At 39.8% G+C, this 21,232-nt stretch overlaps 1 protein-coding gene across 1 annotated transcript; it reads right to left on the bottom strand.

Annotated features, from left to right (window-relative positions):
• Nucleotides 1–4,884: 4,884 nt before the first annotated feature.
• Nucleotides 4,885–20,595, bottom strand: Calm2 (calmodulin 2). The gene is made up of 6 exons (XM_048352978.1): nt 20,468–20,595; nt 15,108–15,138; nt 7,182–7,325; nt 6,999–7,105; nt 6,552–6,687; nt 4,885–5,531 (listed from the first exon to the last, which is right to left on the bottom strand). The coding sequence occupies exons 1-6, from the start codon at nt 20,468–20,470 to the stop codon at nt 5,503–5,505; spliced, it is 450 nt and encodes a 149-aa protein (XP_048208935.1). The 5' UTR covers nt 20,471–20,595; the 3' UTR covers nt 4,885–5,502.
• Between the last annotated feature and the right edge of the window lie 637 nt (nt 20,596–21,232).

The raw sequence follows: 21,232 nt of genomic DNA, 5'->3' as shown, positions 1-21,232 counted from the left end.
GTGTGTGTGTGTGTGTGTGTGTTTTCTTACTGGGGCTTGAACTCTGGGCCTCCCTCACGAGCTTGGATTTCTTTTTTTTTTTTTCTCAAATTTTTATTATCAAACTGATGTACAGAGAGGTTACAGTTTCATACGTTGGGCATTGGATACATTTCTTGTACTGTTTGTTACCTTTGGATTTCTTTCTTGCTCAACGTTGGTGCTTTACTACTTGAGCCACACTACCACTTTGGTTTTTTGCTGTTTAATTGGAGTTGTTTCAGTCATAAGCTGTATTAAATAGCAACTCCTTTGTATAACTCCTTAAATTTTTTAAGTCTCACAGACTTATCTGCCAAAACATACACAAAGAACAGCAGTTCTGACAATAGTCTTACATAATGGCTTTTTTGTATGTGCTAGTCCTGGGTCTTGAACTCAGGGCCTAGGCTCTGTTCCTGGCCTCTTTCCTCAAGGATACCACTTGATATACATACACAGCACCACTTAAGGCTTTTTGGGGTATGTTTGTGGAGATAAAAACCTCACACTTTCTTGCCCAGGGCTGACTTCAAACTCTGAATCAGATCTCGGCATCTTGAGTAGCCAGGATTACAGGTGTATGCCACTTGACCCCAGCTCCATAATAGCTTTTATTTTTTTTATTGTTGCAGATTCCTCCCTTTCTTCAGTTTCTCCTCACCCTGTCAGAATTTCAACATTCAACACTGACTGCACTTGCTATGACTTACTGTGCTCCTTTCCTTGTCTATAAAGGAGTAAAAAAGTGCCCACTCACATGGAACCATTTATAGACAAAGTTCTCACCTTTCTCCCTTAAGAATCTCATACCCTGCTGAGTTGTAAATCCCTAAATATGTCACATTTCTAGTGTCTCAACCCATACTAACCCTTCTGAATGTTATTCTTCTTTGACCACTTAGAATATTTCAAGGGTCAGCTATTATGCCCCAAAGGACCCTGCATCTATCTTTATTGCACTCATTTAGACAAATCATTTCTCACCTAACTTTAAACATCTGAAACATGGGATTTTTGTTATTTCCACCTATAAGTAAAACAAGAAAGATTATGTGACTATTAAAACATCTTGTTAAAAATGCAAAGTCTGACTCCAGGACTCCAGGTAGGGCCTCTGTGGTTTCAACATTTCTAAAAAAAACTAAAAAAAAACATGACCTTTTTGTGGAGCAAGAGACTAGAGAACTTAATTTATCTCAAAATACTTGGGCCCTAAATTCACTTCTAAAAGGACTAAGCGCCAAGTTCAAAATGAAACGGCTTAGGAAAATGCAAACACGAGTTTTCATAAATGTAGATAAATCAAGTCCATCCTTGTGGCTCATTTTACTTTCTCATTTTGACTAGACTTATAAAACTGGCTCAGCAGACGAGGGACTGGGTCCCTAGACACTGAAAGAGTATGAAAGGTACAGTGAAGTTCAGAAACCAGTACAAGGTGTTAAAGTGAAAGAGACATCTAGATGAGAAAATAGCTTATTGCAAAAATAGAAACACAGGTCAGGCCTCAAGGACTTTACTCATAAAATGGATTAAGCATGTAGGATAAACAAAATGTTCTTTTAAGAAATTTTTGTCTTGTACATTATCACTGGTTTTAAGGGTAATTTTTTGCTAGTCCTAGAGCTTGAACGTAGGTAGGGCCTGAGCACTGTCCCTGGCTTCTTTTTGCTCAAGGCTAGCTAGCACTCTTACCACTTGAGCTACAGTGCTACTTTTGGTTTTTTTCCATATGTGGTGGTGAGGAATCGAACCCAGGGCTTCACGCACACTAGGCAATCACTCTACCACTAGGCCACGTTCCCAGCCCCAGGGTAACGTATTTTTAATATGAATTTCTCCTTTGAGACACAAGATTTCATGTCATTTTAGCTCAATAATGGCTCTGATATCCATCAGATCTTTTATTATTCTTAAAAAATTCAGAAGCTGGGTGCTGGTGGTTCACTCCTGTAATCCTAGCTACTCGGATCGTGGTTCAAAGGTAGCCCGGGCAAGTAGAGTTGTGGCTCAACGTGGTAGAGCATTAGCTTTTAAGCAAAAGAGATCTGGGACAGCACTCAGGTGCTGAGTTCAAGCCCCATGACCAATAAAAAAAAATTTTTGCAGGAAAAAGCCAGATGCCAGTGGTTCACCCTTGTAATCCTAGATACTGAAATAGCAGAGATCTTAGGATCATAGTTTGAAGCTAGCCAAAAAGCCAGAAGTAGAGCTATATACTTAAGTGGTAGTAGTGCCAGTCTTGAGAAAAAAAAATAAGGGACAGCTTCCAATCCCTGAGGTTCAAACCCCAGTACTGGCACCTGAAAAAAAAACACAGGAAATTATACCTGAGGATATTCTTCAATTCTGTGATGGCTTACTGGTAGGACCGAGAACAAAGATGTGACCAAAGTTGGTCACTACACAGTAGTACCTCATAACACAGTCAATATCTGAAGGTAATTTTTTTGTGCTCGTTCTGGGGCTTGAATTCAAGGCCTGGTGCTCTCAGCTTCTGTTCACTACTTAGTCTACCACTTGAGCCAACCTTCATTTCTAGCTTTTTGCTGGTCTCTTAGGCTTATCTGTCTTGGCTGGCTTCTAACCAAGATCCTCAGATTTCAGTCTCCCAGCTTGCAGGTGACATGTTAATCAGTCCTAGGTTCAGACATTATTCTAGATTAGTAAAAGTGAGATCTGAACCCAGCTCATTATGACCAGTTGTACAATTCAATTTCACATAAAACCAAAACAATGTGTACTTTGTAACTTTCATAAACATTATAAGATTACTAATTATTGTAACATGCAAGCAGATGGAGATATAGCTCAGTGGTAGATCACTTGCCTTATGTGCACAGTCCTGGGGCTTGATCTCACTGCTGGAAGACAGGCCAGGAGTCCAGCACATTTCCCCCTTCTATTCCTCATCCTTGTCATCTATACCTTGTTATCAACTATTACAAACCTCAAATCACTGAAATTGGAAGAACGCAACTGCACAATTCCATCTTACAGGGTGTACCCCTGTAAGTGAACAGCTATACAAATGGAAATTATAAAAATGGAAACATTTAACTCAATGATTTCCAAGACACAAAGTTAGAAAGCAGTTGAGCAAACAAGAACCATTTTACAAGTATAAAATTACTGACTGGTACTGTTGCAATAGATATGAAAAGTTCAGATTTTAACACTCAAGGTGTCTAGCTGGACATCAGTAGCTCAAGCCTGGAATAGTAGCTACTTAGGCTTGTACCTGGGTATTGCAGTTCAAAGCCAGCCCACCAGGAAAGTCCCTGACACTTATCTCCACTTAGCCACTAAGAAGCCAGAAACAGACCTGTGGCTCAACTGGGAGAGTACCATCCTTGAGTTCAAGCCCCAGTAATGGTGGGCACACATGTCACACCCACCCATGCCTGTCAGAAACATGACTCTTATCCATCAACACCTTAAGAATGTGACTTCAGCAGTGACAAATGTCCTACCTAAGGGGCTGGGAGCAAAGCTCAGCATTATAGGTCATGCTTATAATTTTTAAGGCCCTAGGCCTCGCTCCCTAAGTGCTACAAAAAACAACAACAAAACTCCTCCTAATTGGTCAAAACACGATGGCATAGTATTTCCATTAGATTAGCAATGCCTTTTTTCTTCTTTTGGTCTACCTAAGAGGTGGGGCCAGTAACCTGCCAAATAATTAATTGTCCCCTGAGAAATTCAAAACCTTGTAGGCTATAATAAGCAGGTAACACTATATTCAATGTCTTAATCTTGGCTCTGGTTTGCTATGGAATCTTTCATTAAGTATTTAAAAGGTAGAACAACAAAAACCACAATAAACACTCTTGAGTAGCTTAAATTAGAGAAAACAGTATGAACAAGCAAAAATTAAAACAAAGCTTAGCCATTGTCAGCCTAATCCTAAAGCATTTTTTTTTTTTTTGGCAAAACATGTAATAGGTAGGCAAACAACTGAAGTCTTAAAGGATAAAAAGACAAACGACTCCAAAAGCAATACTTGCTAAACTATTTGGTGTAAACCAACTTAACAACAATGGGGGGAGAAGGGGGAGTGAGGGAGGAGCTAACAAATAGTACAAGAAATGTACCGGGGCTGGGGATATAATGCCCAGTGGCAAGAGTGCCTGCCTCGGATACACGAGGCCCTAGGTTCGATTCCCCAGCACCACATATACAGAAAACGGCCAGAAGTGGCGCTGTGGCTCAAGTGGCAGAGTGCTAGCCTTGAGCGGGAAGAAGCCAGGGGCAGTGCTCAGGCCCTGAGTCCAAGGCCCAGGACTGGCCAAAAAAAAAAAAAAAAAAAAAGAAATGTACCCATGGCCTTACATATGAAACTGTAACCCCTCTGTACATCAATTTGACAATAATTTTTTTTAAAAAAAACTGAATTCTTAGTTGAAATAAAAAGCACAATGAAATCAGGAAAAGTAAGTTCACGCTTATAATTCCAGTTACTTATGAGCTGAGATCAAAAGGATCTGGAAGCCAGCTCAGGTGAAAAGTTAGCAGGGTATTATGGCACACTCCTGCCATCCCCGATTATATGAAGATGACCACCTCAAAAGAGTTTCTTTATTAATTCAAGAACCTCTACAGAAAGTAAATAAGGCCAATATGGCTATTGATACTGTTCAAGTAGTCTGCTTGACAAATTCACACCTTAGTACTGCCAAAATAAAAAGTAAAAAAGCACAATGAATGAAGTTAGAGAATAGGTAAAACCAGTGATTCTTCCAAAACTACTGTAGATTTTATTTTTAATAAATGATTTTTAAAAAATCACTGCCTGGCTGAAGTCATCATGGACAAAACACATGACAGTAGTCAATAGTTAATTAAATGACTCAGATTCAGAGCAACAGTTCGGTAAATTGTAATTTTTTATTGGAAAACAAATATACAACTTGGAATGGATTGAGGCAAATTGTGCCAGAAGCAGATTTTCTTTAAGTGGCTAAAACAAAGTTTAAAAAGCAAGTAACAATAAAAGAAAATGTTTCTGGTACAAGACCAGCAGTACAAAAAAATAGTGTACGAGTACCTGGATAATACACCCGTTTTGCAATAGTGCAACTTTTAAGTACATATTGTTGACTGTCCATAGTCCACGCAGAGTTACAACTCCACACTTCAACAACAACATGCTGACAGTTCCTAAAAGAAAACTACTTAAAAAAGGCATAACCCAGATGTTCCCTCATTTGACCAACTCCATCTAAGTTTAGATGTGCAGAAGGGCTTAGATATATCCAGAGTAAGCCACATGCAACATGTTACTTGATCAATTTTCTAAAATAAGGTTTCAGGACAATGACAGTAAGATAAGGGAAGAAAACATGGAGGAATGAAATCCTAATTACTATACATGCATATTTTTTTGACAGTAGGGGAAACCTTTTACAGATAAGTTACAAACAAAGAAAAGGCAAATAAACAATTTTGTACAAGAAATTTAACACATTCTGTACAATGTCTTCACTTTGCTGTCATCATTTGTACAAACTCTGAAAAACAAGAAACAAAGTTGAGTCAATGGCCAAAGAACAAAATCACATTTACTCAGTCACTGAGTGGTCTATTTCTCCTTTCCTCAAATTGCCATAGAGATGAAAGCTGCTTTACAACGTTGGAACTTCATAGACTCCAAACTATTTGGGATTATATATTAACATTTAAGCCATACTAATGCTTTAGACAAGCTATTGTAAAGAGATAAATTCTTGGGCTGATAGATGTTGCTTAATGTGCTCGCCTAGCATTTTCAAAATCCTGGATTCAGTCTTTAGGGGAGGGAGGCCATATAAATTCTTCACACTTAGTTCAGATGTAAATTTAAACCTGCTGGGTTACTAGTCAATATTTTAACTTCAGTGCAGTGAACTAACTTTTAGAATGCTAAATTTTACACCATGAAAAATACAAGTGAAAAAAATATAAAGCACACATTTCATGGCAATCCTTCTAATTTGTGAAGGACTTGCTTCTTCCTGAAGCCAAGTAAGAGGGAAGAAATACAGCTGAAAAGTCGTTCTTTTTTTAAGGGAATTCACTGTAAGTTCTAAAGCTACCCAGTTTCTCTCACAATCCTTACACAAAAATCATACAGTTCTTCTCAAATTTTAACATGCATATGAACCCTCTAATCTCTAATCTTATTAAGTGCATATTCTAGGTGTGGAACTGACAAATTCTTGACACTAACTGAAGTCTGCATACATTTATTTTAGCATCCTAATTTTGGGTAGGAATATTGACACTAGGGCTAGTGTAGGGCTTAGTGGTAGAGCACTTATCTAGTAAGCATAAAACTCTGGACTCGATTCCTCAATACCACATAAACAGAAAAAAGGCTGAAGTGGTACTGCAGCTCAAGTGGTAGTAGAGGGATAGCCTTGAGCCTGAGTTCAAGCCCCAGCATTGGCAAAAAAAAAATGTCTCATGGAATTTTGTTACTAATTTTCATTTGAGATGAAAAAGTACTTACAATTAAATGAAAGGATAAAAGGAGGAAACAAAAGACTTACCTTCATAGTTTACTTGACCATCACCATCAATATCTGCTTCCCTGATCATTTCATCAACCTCTTCATCTGTTAACTTCTCCCCCAGGTTTGTCATCACATGGCGAAGCTCTGCTGCACTAATATAACCATTGCCATCCTAGAGAAAAACGGCAGTATTTGAAGAGACTGGGTAAAATTAACTTCAGTGGGAATTAAAACCTAAAGTAAAGTATAAATTACAAGTCACTACACAGAATATCTTATTCTGGAACACAACTATTCTCCCTAGCCCCAGAGTTACATGATGCTTCCTAGCCAAAGATTAAGTAGCTTATACTAAATTCTTAAGAGAACCTTTATCTGATAATTAACGTGACAAACCATCAGAAGCATAAGTCGTCAAACAGTCCTATAACAAATCATTTTATTCTCAAATTAAACTCTAACATGGACATTCTTTACATTTACCTTATCAAACACACGGAATGCTTCTCTAATTTCTTCTTCACTGTCAGTGTCTTTCATTTTTCTTGCCATCATTGTCAGAAATTCAGGAAAGTCAATTGTGCCATTACCTGAAATGGTTCAGTTGAAACATAAATGGAATGTAACATCTTCAAATCCTCCTACTCCCTCCAAATTAAAACTTACCATCAGCATCTACTTCATTAATCATGTCCTGTAACTCTGCTTCTGTGGGATTCTGCCCAAGAGACCTCATTACAGTTCCCAGTTCCTTTGTTGTTATAGTTCCATCACCATCCTTGTCAAATAGTGAAAAAGCTTCTTTGAATTCTGTTTGAAAGATCATAACCCAAATATGCAGGTTAACCATTTTAAAAAAGTATTAATCAACTCTTTAAAGAAGCAAAGATACATATACATATTGAGGTAGCATCTGAAATGGGATTCCAATTCCTAGTAAATTAGGTAAATTTCCAACATCTCATGATCAATCACACCAGCAAAGTTCATGTCATGAGCTTTATGCAAATTTAAGATCTCATATGGAAAGCCAAGTACCTAGATCAAACTACTGTTCCAAAGGTTAATACTATGTACCACTAAATTCTAAACAAAAACTTCAAATTTCAAAACAGTATGTGATCCCTTTTCTAAGTAGTAAACTATTAATGGCTGAATCAAGAGAAGAATATCCTGTTTTAGCTAAGTCCTATATTAAGAACAAAGACAACTTGGACCTCTTTAGAATTCAGAACATAAACCGCCAAGCTTATACACTGACTTATTACTTCACACTGAATTATTCTTCGTTTTGTTTGTTTTTTTAACTAAAAGCTACCATCTAGCTGGGAATGTGGCTTAGTGGTAGTGCTTGCCTAGCAGGCATGAAGCCTTGGGTTCAATTCCTCAGTAGCACACAAAAAAAACTATTAAGTGATCCTATGTCAGGTGCTACACTTCAAGATCCTTCAGATGGTCTTGTGAAATTAAGATTGTTATATACTTCTAATTCACCATGAGACTTCATGGAAAGCTGCTGGAGCAACACCATTTATTCAGATAAACCAATGTAAGACTCAATTTAGCACTAGAAGGTCATACCAGTGAATTAGTAACAGTAATTTACAAGAATTTCCAAATACTCAAGAGGCAAGAGGATTGAGGTTTAAGGCCAGCCAGGACAGAAAACTACTAGATTTCATCTCCAAAAACAGCTAACAAAACAAAGCTTAAGTGATAACAGTGCTAGCTTGTGATCACAAGACCTTGAGCTCAACTCTAGTTGAGCCTACCCTCTTCTCACCTGCCAAAAAATTGTAGACTGCTATCAGCAAGAACATTCAAAAGCCAACTTTACAGGGCCATGAAACTTTCAAAACATACCTATACATTTGAAAATGTGACGTCTGACCTATTTAAGAAATGGTGTACATTCTCCAACAGCCCAAAGCCCTTATTTTATCTATGTATTAAAATTTTATGCCTTCCAATTTCCATTCCACATCGTCTGACCAACTCCTCTGAGTTTACCTATTAACATATATTTTCATGTCTCTTGACCTAAAACTAAACTCAACCCTTTCAAGTGCTTCCTTCCCTTGCCTCTCCCCAATTTTGGACACCACTAATCAAATTAATTTCTTATCAATCTATTCAGCTGAAAATGTTTAAGTATACCAATGACTTAATTGTCCAATCCATCAAGTATGTTTAAATATGTGAGGGCCTTATTAAGTTCCAAATAGACTTTGGAATTTGCTTTCTTGTATTAAGATAGCCTTGGTATTTAGCAATAATGTAAAGGCAAGGCAAAGGACTGTTTTCTTCTGCCTCAGGCTCCTCATTTTTGTTGTATAAGAATGTAACAGTCCCCAATATTAATATGTGAAATGTGCTTAGAACTATGGCAGGTAAGTAGTATGATTAAGAAAAAAAGAGGGGCTGGGGATATAGCCTAGTGGCAAGAGTGCCTGCCTCGGATACACGAGGCCCTAGGTTCGATTCCCCAGCACCACATATACAGAAAACGGCCAGAAGCGGCGCTGTGGCTCAAGTGGCAGAGTGCTAGCCTTGAGCGGGAAGAAGCCAGGGACAGTGCTCAGGCCCTGAGTCCAAGGCCCAGGACTGGCCAAAAAAAAAAAAAAAAAAAAGAAAAAGAAAAGACCATTCTTTTGCAGCAATATTACAATGAAAAACTTCTAATTATCTTGGCTCTCTAACGTGCTTTGATTTTTCCATCTCCCTTATATTACGCCGAGGCTCTTGTTCATCGTCTACATTGTGTGTGATCAATTTTATCCTCTTTTCTTCTTGGCTATTTCCTCTATGTACACTTTCAACAAAGACCTATGCCTACTCATTTCTCTCTCAATATTGTTGTTTCTGACTGCTATAAGCCATTTTCCCTGGCTGATCTCAAGGAAGGCATGAAGTGAGTCAATTCTATACTACTCAGCAAACCTAGGAAGTAACCCAAGTAAAATCCAAGGAATGACTTTAACACTTGCCCTTTCAGATCTGTCAACAAACTGTACTGAATTTTACTACTTAAAATTTTTTTAAAATATATATATAGCCTGACTTTTTTTCAGTAACGGGAACTTTCTGTAAAACCTCCCCAATTACCTAGATTTGATTCTCTTTTTGGACTACAGCATTTTCTTCTCAAAAAATATCATAATTGCTTAGCATTATTTAAAATTGGGCATCATTGCCATGCACCAGTAGCTCACATCTAGCTACTCCAGAGGGCTGAGATCTGAGGATCAAAATTCAAAGCGAATCTCAGGGACGGAAGTCCCAGAGTCTTATCTCCAATTAACACCCAAAAGCAGTAGTAAGGGCTGTGGCTTAAGTGGAAGAGTACCAGCCTTGAGCAAAACAGCTAAGGGATAAGCTCACAGGCCCCGAATTCAATCTACAGTACAGGCACAAAAAGTAAAATTACTACTTTGTTACTTTCAGTAGATTATAACATACTTTCATTTAAAATTTAATTATTTCCAGAAGAATTTATTTAATATCAACCAGAAACTAAGTATCACACTAAGAACTTTTTTAGAAAAAGAACATGTAGTACTTATTTGAGTCATTATTTAAAATTATGTTCCAAGAAGGTTTTTTTTTTGGCCAGTCCTGGGCCTTAGACTCAGGGGCTGAGCAATGTCCCTGGCTTCTTTTTGCTCAAGGCTAGCACTCTGCCACTTGAGCCACAGCGCCACTTCTGGCCATTTTCTGTATATGTGGTGCTGGGGAATCGAACCCAGGGCTTCATGTATACGAGGCGAGCACTCTTGCCACTAGGCCATATCCCCAGCCCTTCAAGAAGTTTTTAAAGCACTCTATAGGCAGATTTTTAACTCACTCAATCTTTATCACGCATATGATAGGCACTTATATGGTAAGGAAATTGGGGTACCATTAGCTTACATGCCCATCTAAGACCACACAACCAACTGGCAACTAACTAGCCTAGGTAATGGGATCTGAACACAGGACCTTGCACTCACTCTATGACTTAAGTCACATCCTCAGTTCATTTTCACATCTCTATCTGAGCAATCCCTATCCTTGTCTTACACTGAGGTCCTCCTACCTCTACTCCAAGTAGCTGAGATTACAATCACACTAAGAACTTTTGAAAAGATTACCAACCCCAGGCCCTGTAAACTCATGCCTACAATACTAACTATTCTGGAGGCTGAAACCTGAGGTTGAAGACAGCCTGGGCAGAAAAGTCCGTGAGACTCTTATCTAATTAACTAACTAGCAGAAGCAGAGGTGTGGCTTTGAGTGGAAAAAGCCAAGATCAAGAGCCCCAGTTTCAAAAAAAAGTTTTGAAAATTAAAAAAAAAAAAAAGGTATAAGATCCTATTAGCATTCTTTGAGCCCAGCAATGGTGGCTCATGCCTGTAACCCTAACTACTTTAGATCTGAGTAATCATGATTCAAAGCCAGCTGGGAGCTGGGGCAGGAAAGTCTAAAGACATCTCCAAGTGGAACTGTGACTCAAGATACTACAGTGCTAGTCTTGATCCAAAAATCAAAAAAACCCTCAGGGAGGGTGCTTAGCTCCTGAGTTCAAGCCCCAAGGATTAGCACAAAAAAAAAAAAGAGAAAGAAAAAACAACAACAACAACAAAACAAAAACCTTTTGAAGCCAAACACCAGTGGCTCACACCTGTATAACCCTAGCTACTCAGGGAAGCTGAGATGATCTGAGTTCAAAGTTAGCCCAGGGAGGAAAGTCAATGAGATACTTCTCCAATTGACTACACAAAAGCTTCAAGTGGAGGCATGGCTCAAGTTATACAGTGCTAGCCTGAGTACAAAAACTCAGGGACAGTGCCTTGTCCCAGAGTTCAAGCCCCAGTACTGGTACCAAGAAGAAAAAGAAAACAACAACAACAAAAAAACCTCTTGAATAAACTCCACAGTTACAATTTAAATTCACCTACCCTTACATTTCACCTGTCCTTCAGATTATTGTAAACCTATATGCATTTATTTCAACAGGAACTCCCAGGAGTGTATGAAAAGAGGCAAAAAAAAATCTAAGCACACAACAGAATTTAAAAATTATAGAACAGCTATCTTCCACAGAATTTGTGAAGAGTAGGAAATCTAAAATTCATTCTAGTTGTATCTTAGGTTGAAATAAAAAATTTTTAAAGCCAGACTTATTGTAATTTTGCTGGTAATGCCAGACCATTCCTGTTACATAAACCTAATTTCACTGAAATAGGTTATGAGACACTTTGCAAAAGAATACAAGTATAACTTCTGTTTATATTCATAAAGTTGGGAACATTTTATAACCTCTTAAAAAGTCTCATGTATTAGACCTTTCTTATCTATTTGTAATATAAAAGTAGCAAAGTTAGTATTTTTAAAAATTAAATTTGGACTTTGGCAAAGTCTTAGACTTCCTTTTTTAAAATTGTGGGTTATGTGTGCGTGTCTAAGTACTGAGATGAAGACTCATTCTTGCTTGCCCATTTTGCTCACAGCTAGCATTCAACCACTTAAGTCTCTAGTTGTAAGCAGAGCTACTCAGGAGGCTGAGATCTGAGATCATGGTTTAAAGCCAGCTAGGCAGACAAAACTTGGGAGTCTTCAAAAATTGTGGAGACTTGTTTCCAACTAACCAGCAAAAAGCCAGAAGTGGAGGTGTGGGATCAGCCCTGAGCTAAAAAGCTAAGGGAGAGAGCCCCAGCCCTGTTTCAAGCTCAAGTACTGGTAAATACACACACAGAAACCCAGTAATATTAAAATTACAGCAAGCTCACCTAAACAAGAACCTTTTTTCCTACAGTTATATTTGTTAGCAGAATTTATAAACCTATAGTAGTGAATATTATATAGCAATAAAAGCTTCAAAAGTACTTTAGTATATTCAAAGTTGCATTATACGTATGAAGCCTAACATTTTTTCTGGAAGAACAAGATTTTTTTAGACTCTTAATATATATTGGCCACAAGTAATTTACCAGTTAAAAGAAAAATTTCCTTCTCAAAAGTAAGCACTGAAAACACCAAATCTGGGAGAAAGGGACGTGGGGGAGTGGTACAAGAATTGATAGGTATTTTACAACATCTTTTTGGTCACACATCTCTTCAAGGAATGAAAATTCATCCGTGAAAAAAAATACCTATTTACTTTTACTGTGTAGCAGGCACTGAAGATTGTGCTGTAATCCCAGCTGCTTAGGAGGAGGAAGGTTTGAGGTCAGCCCTAGCAAAAACTTAATGAGATCCCTCCCTATCTCAACAAATAAGTTAAGTATAGTGGAGTACATCTGTAATCCTAGCCAAGCTGGCAAAAATTGCTGAGACTTATCTGAAAAGCAAAAATAGCCAGAGGCATGGCTCATATGGAAGAATATTCAAGTGGTTTATTAAGTACAAGACCCTTAAGTTGAAATCCCAAAGGACCTCCAAATAAAATCCAAAAAGTAATATAAACAAAAACTCTTGGTTGCACATAGCTTTATAATAGCAGGTAAGTTTTTGTTTCCCTTTCAATATTCACTAAAATCTATGGCCCAGAGAATGAACTCCTAGACATTTTTAGTGCAGGAAAAGGCAGGATTGAGAGAAAAACAGATTTTTCTGCCACTCCACAGAAAAGCTAATGTTATGATGGAAATTGTCATGAAGACTGTGTCTTTCTTTCTAAACAGGCCCTGCTATGAACACAGCCCAAGCTGGCCTCAAGCTTTCAATCTCTTAAGTTTCAGAAAGCTGGAATTACAAAATGTACCAAGCCTAGCTATAATTTATCTTTTTTTTCTTCCTTTGGGGTGTGTGTGCTGGTCCTGGGGCTTGACTCAGAGCCTGTGCCCTATCCTTAAGCCTTTGTGCTAAAAACCACTTTGAGCCACAGTTCCATTTCCAGCTTCTCTAGGCAGTTAATTGGAGATGAGTTTAATAGTTTCCTGCTAAGGCTGCCTTTGAACCACAATCCTCAGGCCTCGGCCTCCTGAGTAGCTAGGATTACAGGTGTGAGTCACCAGCATCCGGTGGCATAATTTACCTTAAAAACACATGTATACACAAATATTCTTTATAAGAAGGTCAGAGTTTAGAAGTATTAGTCTAATTTGTAAAGAAAAATGATCATTTAAAAGCCTGTTTCTGAACATTTTACATTTCTTAATTTAAAATGGTCTACCTAGCGCTAAGGATGTAGATCAGAGCAAGAACACTTATCTAATATACAATTCAATAACAGAAGTGGCTTAACTATACAAAAATTTATTTTCAAAGTTGATTGCTTCAATACACATACATAATTTAGCAATCATAGCAAGTAGATCCCAGATTTAAGTTAAATTACAGGTTAAGTAGTAAAACAAAACCTAATTTAAGCATTGAATATTGTACTTTAATATTAATCAGCCATCTCAACATGTTAAGACACTAAAAACTACTATTATTTAAATGTTATAGCATAAAAAATTAGGCTTAATGTAATAATTTTATAAATACCCCCAAACTTCTTTTCAATAGCTGTCATTTTAAAGTCAAATTTCAAATTATTACAATGACATTAAGTTTTTCTCTAGAGAATTGGTTACTCCTCAACTGATTGTACAGACTGAATATTCCTTATCTGAAATGTTTTGAATTCCAAGGTATTTTGCATATGCATATTCAGATAATTTAGGAATGAGAGCTAAATCTGTACATGCCTATACTACAACTTGAAGGTAATTAGTTTCAGATTATGGCCCGTACATGCAACCTGAGCTTGAAATTTTAGCAAATTTAAGCCAGAGTAAACTCTACTCATTTTCTGGTTCTATATATTCTTATTTTCTACTTGGCTCCTCTGGATTCAGGCTCCAGAATATGTAAGTGCAAACTAAAATACACATTCTTAGTTACAGTTAGCCCCACACCTTTAAGTTTATATTCTCATTTGGCAAACAAGTTAAATTACTTAATTACATCACATTCCATTGTTACTATCTTTGGCATATATCAAAGTTGTTTCATACAAATATCTTTTTTTTTTTTTTGCCAGTCCTGGGGCTTGAACTCAGGGTCTGGGCACTGTCCCTGAGCTTCTTTTGCTCAAGGCTAGCACTCTATCACTTGAGCCACAGCACCACTTCTGGTCTTTTCTGTTTATGTGGTGCTAAGGAACCAAACTCAGGACTCCATGCATATTAGGCAAGCACTCTACCAAAAAGCCATATTCCCAGCCAAAGTATTTTATTTTTTAATGTGGCTATTCACTTGATTGTGGATGGGTAAGGGTGGCTTACATCTGTAATCCTAGGTACTCAGGACACTGACACCTGAAGATCATGGTTCAAAAGCTAGTCAGGGCAGGAAAGTCTTTGAGATTATCTCCAATTAATGCCCAGAAAACCGCAAGTGGAGCTGTGGCTCAAAAGTGGTAGAGCACTATCTAGCCTTGAGCAAAAAAGAGTTCAGGGACAACACCCAGGCCCTGAGTTCAAGATACCATAGATGAGAGAGAGGATGAGAGAGAGAGAGACAGAGAGAAAGGGGGGGAGAGAGGGAGAGGGAGAGGGGGAGAGAGAGAGAAAGAGAGAGAGAGAGAGAAACAGAATCACTACAATCCAGCAGTGTGTTTCTCACCTGCAATCTGCTCTTCAGTCAGTTGGTCAGCCTACAAAAGAGATTTAAAAGGTAGGTTTAATGAGTTAAAAGTACACAGATTGGCAGTTTAAAACTTTCAAGGTTCATAAAAATACCAAGGGTTTGTTCAGTGTTTTCTGGAACAGAAAGAAACATAGGTAGACATCTGGTTTACCTCCATAGGTAAGCAGTCTTACTTTTAAAAACCTAAATTTATACACCACCATATATAAGCAAACCAGGCATATTAGAAAACTTAATTTTCTTTAGACTTTTTTTTCCCCCCAGTCGGTCATGGGCCTGAAATCCTGGGCTTGGGCACTGTCCCGGAGCTCTTCAGCTCAAGGCTAGCACTCTACCACTTGTGCCACAGTGCTACTTCCAGTATTTTGTGGTTTACTGAAGAGTCTCATGGACTTCCCTGCCCAGGCTGGTTTTGTTTGTTTTTGGTTTGTTTTTTTTTGCCAGTCCTGGGCTTGAACTCAGGGCCTGAGCACTGTCCCTGGCTTCTTTTTGCTCAAGGCTAGCACTCCACCACTTGAGCCACAGCGCCACTTCTGGCCATTTTCTGTATATTATGTAGTGCTGGGGAATCGAACCCAGGGCTTCATGTATATGAGGCAAGCACTCTTGCCACTAGGCCATATCCCCAGCCCCCCAAGGCTGGTTTTGAACTGTGATCCGCAGATCTCATCTTCCTGAGTAACTAGGATTACAGGCTTGAGCTATCAGCACCCAACTTGGACTTAATTATTTTAAAACAACAGAATCCAGTAAAAGATCTGGTTCCATTTTTTGAAGTTAAGATTTTGAATTTAGACTAAACTATAACAGATATAGAATTTTTATTAGAAACTGCTTCTGCTTAAAGCTAATATTTGAAAATTTCAAGTTGCAAAGTACTTTCATAAATACATTATTCTGACATGAAAGTGAACTTCCCAAACCTTAAAAGCATCACCAGCTTTTACTATTAGTTCTTACCTGGCAGGCAAATGCAAAGAATTCAGGGTTCTGAACATCTCAACCAAAATATTTACCAAGGTTAAGTCCATTTTCTTTTGGTTTTTGAAACCCCAAAGTAAGTCTAAGAGTTGTGATGTTTTTACAGGACATGGAGGTGAGTTATTTGATTTTGTTTAAAAAAATTTCTTTTTCAGACTCAGATTAAATAAATTTGGGCAGGTTAAACTAGGGCAGACAAAATTAGTAACTAAGAGCCAGGATTAAGCACTAAAGTGCAGGGTGAAACCAATATCTGTAAATTTTAATTCAGCACATAACATTTAAAATGTAAAAGTATCTAGGTTCCATGTTACGCTTTTAGCCTTCATCTTTGAATGTTTCACTGCTCATTAGCACATACATTGGTGACATAACTAATTATGTTGCAGAGGTACAACCAAAAGACATCCTTTTATCTAAAGTTTCTACCAAGTATACCGTTATCTATTCACTGGCGGGGAAAACTGTCTAGTCTCATTCTTTAATAAATGAGCACAAATACGGAGTAACATTTTTCTCTAGTGCACAGCATGAATGAATAAGTTTGAAAACAAACCCAGAAGGTTTCTTTCACTGCACAGATTCTGATTAGTGCTGGAAATGGCAGAATCATGGGTTCAAGGTTAGCTATATGTTAAGACCCTGTTCTAAACATCTTATTTGACTATGATACAAACTAAATTTATTTTTATTTTATAAAAAAAATCAAGAGCTAGTAACTTAAAAACTAAAGAACTAAGTTTAAACACACAAGATTTTATGATAAATTTTTATAGCTTTTTTTTCCCAGAGCTAAGGACAGAACTTGGGGCCTTGTGCTTGCCAGGCAGGTGCTGCTGTTCCACTGAGCTAAATCCCCAGCCCCTGATAAATGTTTTTTTCTGATAAATTTTTATTTAACAAAGTATTATTAAATCTGAGTTCTCCACTATACTATTTGGTAAAAGGGCAGTCAACCAATTTTCCCCAGGAATAAGACTTCAAAATCTAGTAAAGCCACTGTTGATGTTTAGTTGATTGTAATAGAAGCTAAAAAAATTTTACCTAAAGTCTAACTACATTATGCAGGGCTCTAATCATTTCTCAAAGAATGACAAAATGGCATGGGGGTAGAGGCATGATATTCTGAGTCATAGCTGGGCTGGTATCCCAGCTCTGCCACTTAACAGCTGTGTGACCTTGGACATATTACTCAACCTCTCATATTCAACTGTATCTGTAATACAAATAACCAGGCCTATCTTGCAAGGGTTATGAAGCTATATAAAAAGCTAGTTTAAAAAAAAAAAAAAGCAGCCAGGAGTGGGAGGTTCACACCTGTAATCCCAGCTACTCAGGAGGCTGAGATCTGAGAATGACGATTCGAAGCCAGCCCGGGCAGTCCATAAGACTCTCAGCTCCAATAAACTACTTAAAAAGGCCAAGAGTGGCGCTGTGGCCAGTGGTAGAGCACTAGCCTTGAGCAGAGGGACAGTACCCAGGCCCTGAGTTCAAGTCCCAGGACCCGCAAAAAAAAAAAAAAGTTAAAAAGCTACTTAATAGGTGGCAAGTACTATATAACCTGTGAAAGCTGAAGGAATAAGTACTTTTTATATCAACTTTAAGGGTATGAGCATAAAGAGACTCTGTTTCTAAGATAATCTCAAAGTTCTCAATTTTGCTTGGAAGATTGACAATTTCCTTTTCTAACTACTTGCCAGAGTTTTAAAGTAAACCTTACAAGCAGCATTCAGATTAAAACCTCCTTAAAGAACATAAGACTATATTCTACCACTCTTATTTCCCCTACCACTCATTTCCCAATTACAAGCAAATGAATTTGGTTCTTCTCTCTACAGCAAATGTCATTTTCTTAGTTAGAAGAGCCAGAATTTTACTTCTGGGAAAACACAAGCTCATTAATATGTGTTTATCACCGTAAAGCAAATACTAATTCACCAGAGGGATGACTCCTTCTTATTCCCTTATTTCTTCAACTGTGGATATAATTCTTCTATTGCTCTCCAGAAGGCTTGCAGACACTCTCAGGTTTCAGACCAACCTACTGAACTAGAATTTGCATTTGGAGGAACCACTAGCGATTTAAACGGTGAAAGCACTAATTTCAACTACAGGAGAGAAAAAAGTGAATGCATTTATACATTAAGCACTTAAATGACACTAAAAATAGGAATGAACACTCCAAAACTGTAAGTTCTCATCTGAATAAGTGTTGTGGAAAGAACACATTTATATTCTGCAATTCCTGTTTATTTGTTCCCCCCCAAATGCTTTGTATGATTTTTTCAACCATTATGTAAGTCAGGATGTTTTATTTGTATAAAAAACAGCAGGAAATATTTCAGTAGTTAAGATATCTTAATTCTAATATCATTTACACAACATCTTCAGTGAAGAGAAACCAAAGTGACTTTATAAATTAGGACTTTTATTAGAGGGCCCAATTCAAACTGAAGCTGGAACTTTTTTTTATTGTAATAGAACCAATGCCTTTTTTAAAGTCTCATAAAAGCATCTTGCAGCTGTACAGAATAATGTTTAAAGTGACAACATTTTCTACCACTTGGCATCTTTTCCTAACCACTCTAGCCTCAAGTATTTTCAACATATACTGACCACCTGTAAATTCCAGAACTTTACAAGTAATCCTTTGTACTTTTGAATGAATTTTTCTTAAGTTTAGTAATTACGAAATTAACAGGTGTTGCAAACATTAATGATGATTTTGTTTAACCAAGAACCCTCAATGAAGCTGAATGCATCAATGATGCAACTAGTGAGTACACACCCTTATCTATCACCAATAAGACTGCAACAAAAAAAGGTTTAGACTATTCATTCTAGATCAAATCAAGTATCTTATCCTTTAAATTTACTACACAATTTAGAACGCTGTTTTGAATTAAATTCACCCAGTATATTCAAACACAGAATAAATTAAAATATTGAGACTTCATCAATGATAAATGAAGGCTCGTTTTACTATCCAAGGTGAACTAACTCTTCCCCACACCCATACAGGCTGGAGGTTTCAGTTGGCAAGGATTCCCAACTCTTGTTAAAGATGTCACCTTGCTTCCAGGGCACACCCATCATCGTAACCACTTGGCAGAAGGAACCATTTAGTATTGCAAATTATCATTCCCATTACCTTTTTAAAAAACAGGATTAAATAAAAAACAAACAGGAGTGCCAGTCTTAGATGACAGAAAACTGCTAAATTCCCTGCTCCCCCCCACCCTCAGCCTATTTAACAGGCATTACTGTATAAATGAACTGTACATTCAGATAGGCTGGCAACTTCTACGCGGAAGGAAATACCAGTCATTTTCAAGGAAAGCTGTGTGCGGTAGTGGTTTCTGAACGTTAGGAGTGCACGTGAGTACTCTAGGCGAGACAGTGTCCCCTTTCAAAGGCATCCACCCCATTTGCGCCTCCCTGACTTTCCCCAGCGCTGCCTTTCGCCCCGCGGTAAACAGGAAACGCCTTTCAGACCCTCGAAGGAGCCGAGGATACGGTAGGCTTCAGGCGTGAAGCTTGCTTCAACGATAAAAACCACTTTTAAAAAATGGTGCCATCCAGCTAGGGGTGAAAGGCGGTCCCTGATGCCCAGGAAAGCGGCGCGGGGCGCGGGAGGGGAAACCATCGGGGGTCCCCCCGCCCCCGCCCTAGCCGTGCAGCGGAGACCTCCGCAGTCTGCAGGTGCCAGCGCAGCAGCTGGGGCGCGAGCCGAGCCGGGCGGCGGCTCTCGGCCCCGCACGGCGCCCGCCCGCCCGCCCCGCCCCCACCGGCCGCTCCCGGCGCCGCGCGGGCTCGGCCCACACAGCGCGCCGCTCGCTCGCGCGCCCCCCGGACCCCGGCACGCGGAGGCTGAGGGCTAACGGCGGCGCGGGCGCCGTCCCCGAACCACCCCCCCCCCCCGCCGCCTGCCGCCCGCCGCATGGCGGCCCGGCGGACAATGGCTCTTCCTGGCGCCCGCGCTAACCGTCCGTGGGGCATTTGAATCCGGCCCACGGGCTGACCTTCGGAGACGCCCGATTGAGGCGTTCCCTCCCCCCGTTCACTTTCTCCCCGAACCCCAGACCCATCCTCCTCCAGCCGAGCACGGAGCTTCTCCGCCTCAGAGGCTGCGGGCCCGACCCCGGACTCCCTGGAGGAAGACCCTGAGGAAAATGGGGGGCAGGGAGCACCTGCGACACCCCCATCCCGGGGAGCCCCTGGCCGCCTTCGCGCCATCCTTCTGGAGAACACTGCTCCTGAAGGCCGTACGCCAGCCGAAGTCTCTTTTTCTCGTCAATTCGCTTCGGCATCTCCCCCCCACAGGCCGAGCGCCGGCACCTGAACGACGCACTCACCATGCTGCAAGCGCTACCGGTTTCCGAGACGCGACCACACAACCACTCAGCTCGCTCGCTCCGCTCGGACTAATTCTCCACCGCCCCCAGCTCCTCATAAACACCTCCCTCCGCAAGATCCCTCCGCCACACGCCAGATAACGGAACATCGCCAACGAGTCCCGGCCAGCCCCCCTCCCCTCACACTCTTCTCGAGACCCCTTTATCCACAGTCATTTGGTCGAGAAGGAAGGAGGTAATGACAAGTGGGGAAACGGGTGACGTAAATGGATTTCATTCCCCGGTAAGCCGTTAAAAGGCCGGTGCAGTCGCGCCTGCGGGGGGCTACTTTGCGGCGCGGAGGAGTACCTCGGTGGCGACGCACCGCGCGATGATCGTTGAGTCGGCCTCTGATTGGCTGGTTCGTACCTGCAATGCGTCACTTCGGCTCTCGGCCGCTGCTGGGACGCGGTGCGGCTTCTGCCGTTGCTGCACAGGCCGTGCTGTCCTGGCAACTGCGCTAGGAGGCAGAACCGCCTGCTTTGCGCTTGGATGGAGAACCTCTCTCCTCTACCCATCCTTTCTCCTACACACTCACTGTCTCTCTCTCTGACACAAGCACACACACTTTCTGCCCCTTATTAAGGAATAGACAAAAAAAAAACCCTAAGACCAATTAGGGAAATAAAAAAGCTGAAAGTCCCCCACCCCCCAAAAAATGTACCCCACCCAAAGCTTCTCAGCCTAGTTTCTGCTTCATGGAGGATATTCGTTTCCTTTTTTTTC

Source organism: Perognathus longimembris, chromosome 8 (genome assembly GCF_023159225.1).
Source record: "Perognathus longimembris pacificus isolate PPM17 chromosome 8, ASM2315922v1, whole genome shotgun sequence".
Classification (NCBI taxonomy): Eukaryota; Metazoa; Chordata; class Mammalia; order Rodentia; family Heteromyidae; genus Perognathus; species Perognathus longimembris.
The sequence above is the reverse complement of the archived record's forward strand: the minus strand, read 5'-3'. Positions and strand labels throughout refer to the sequence as shown.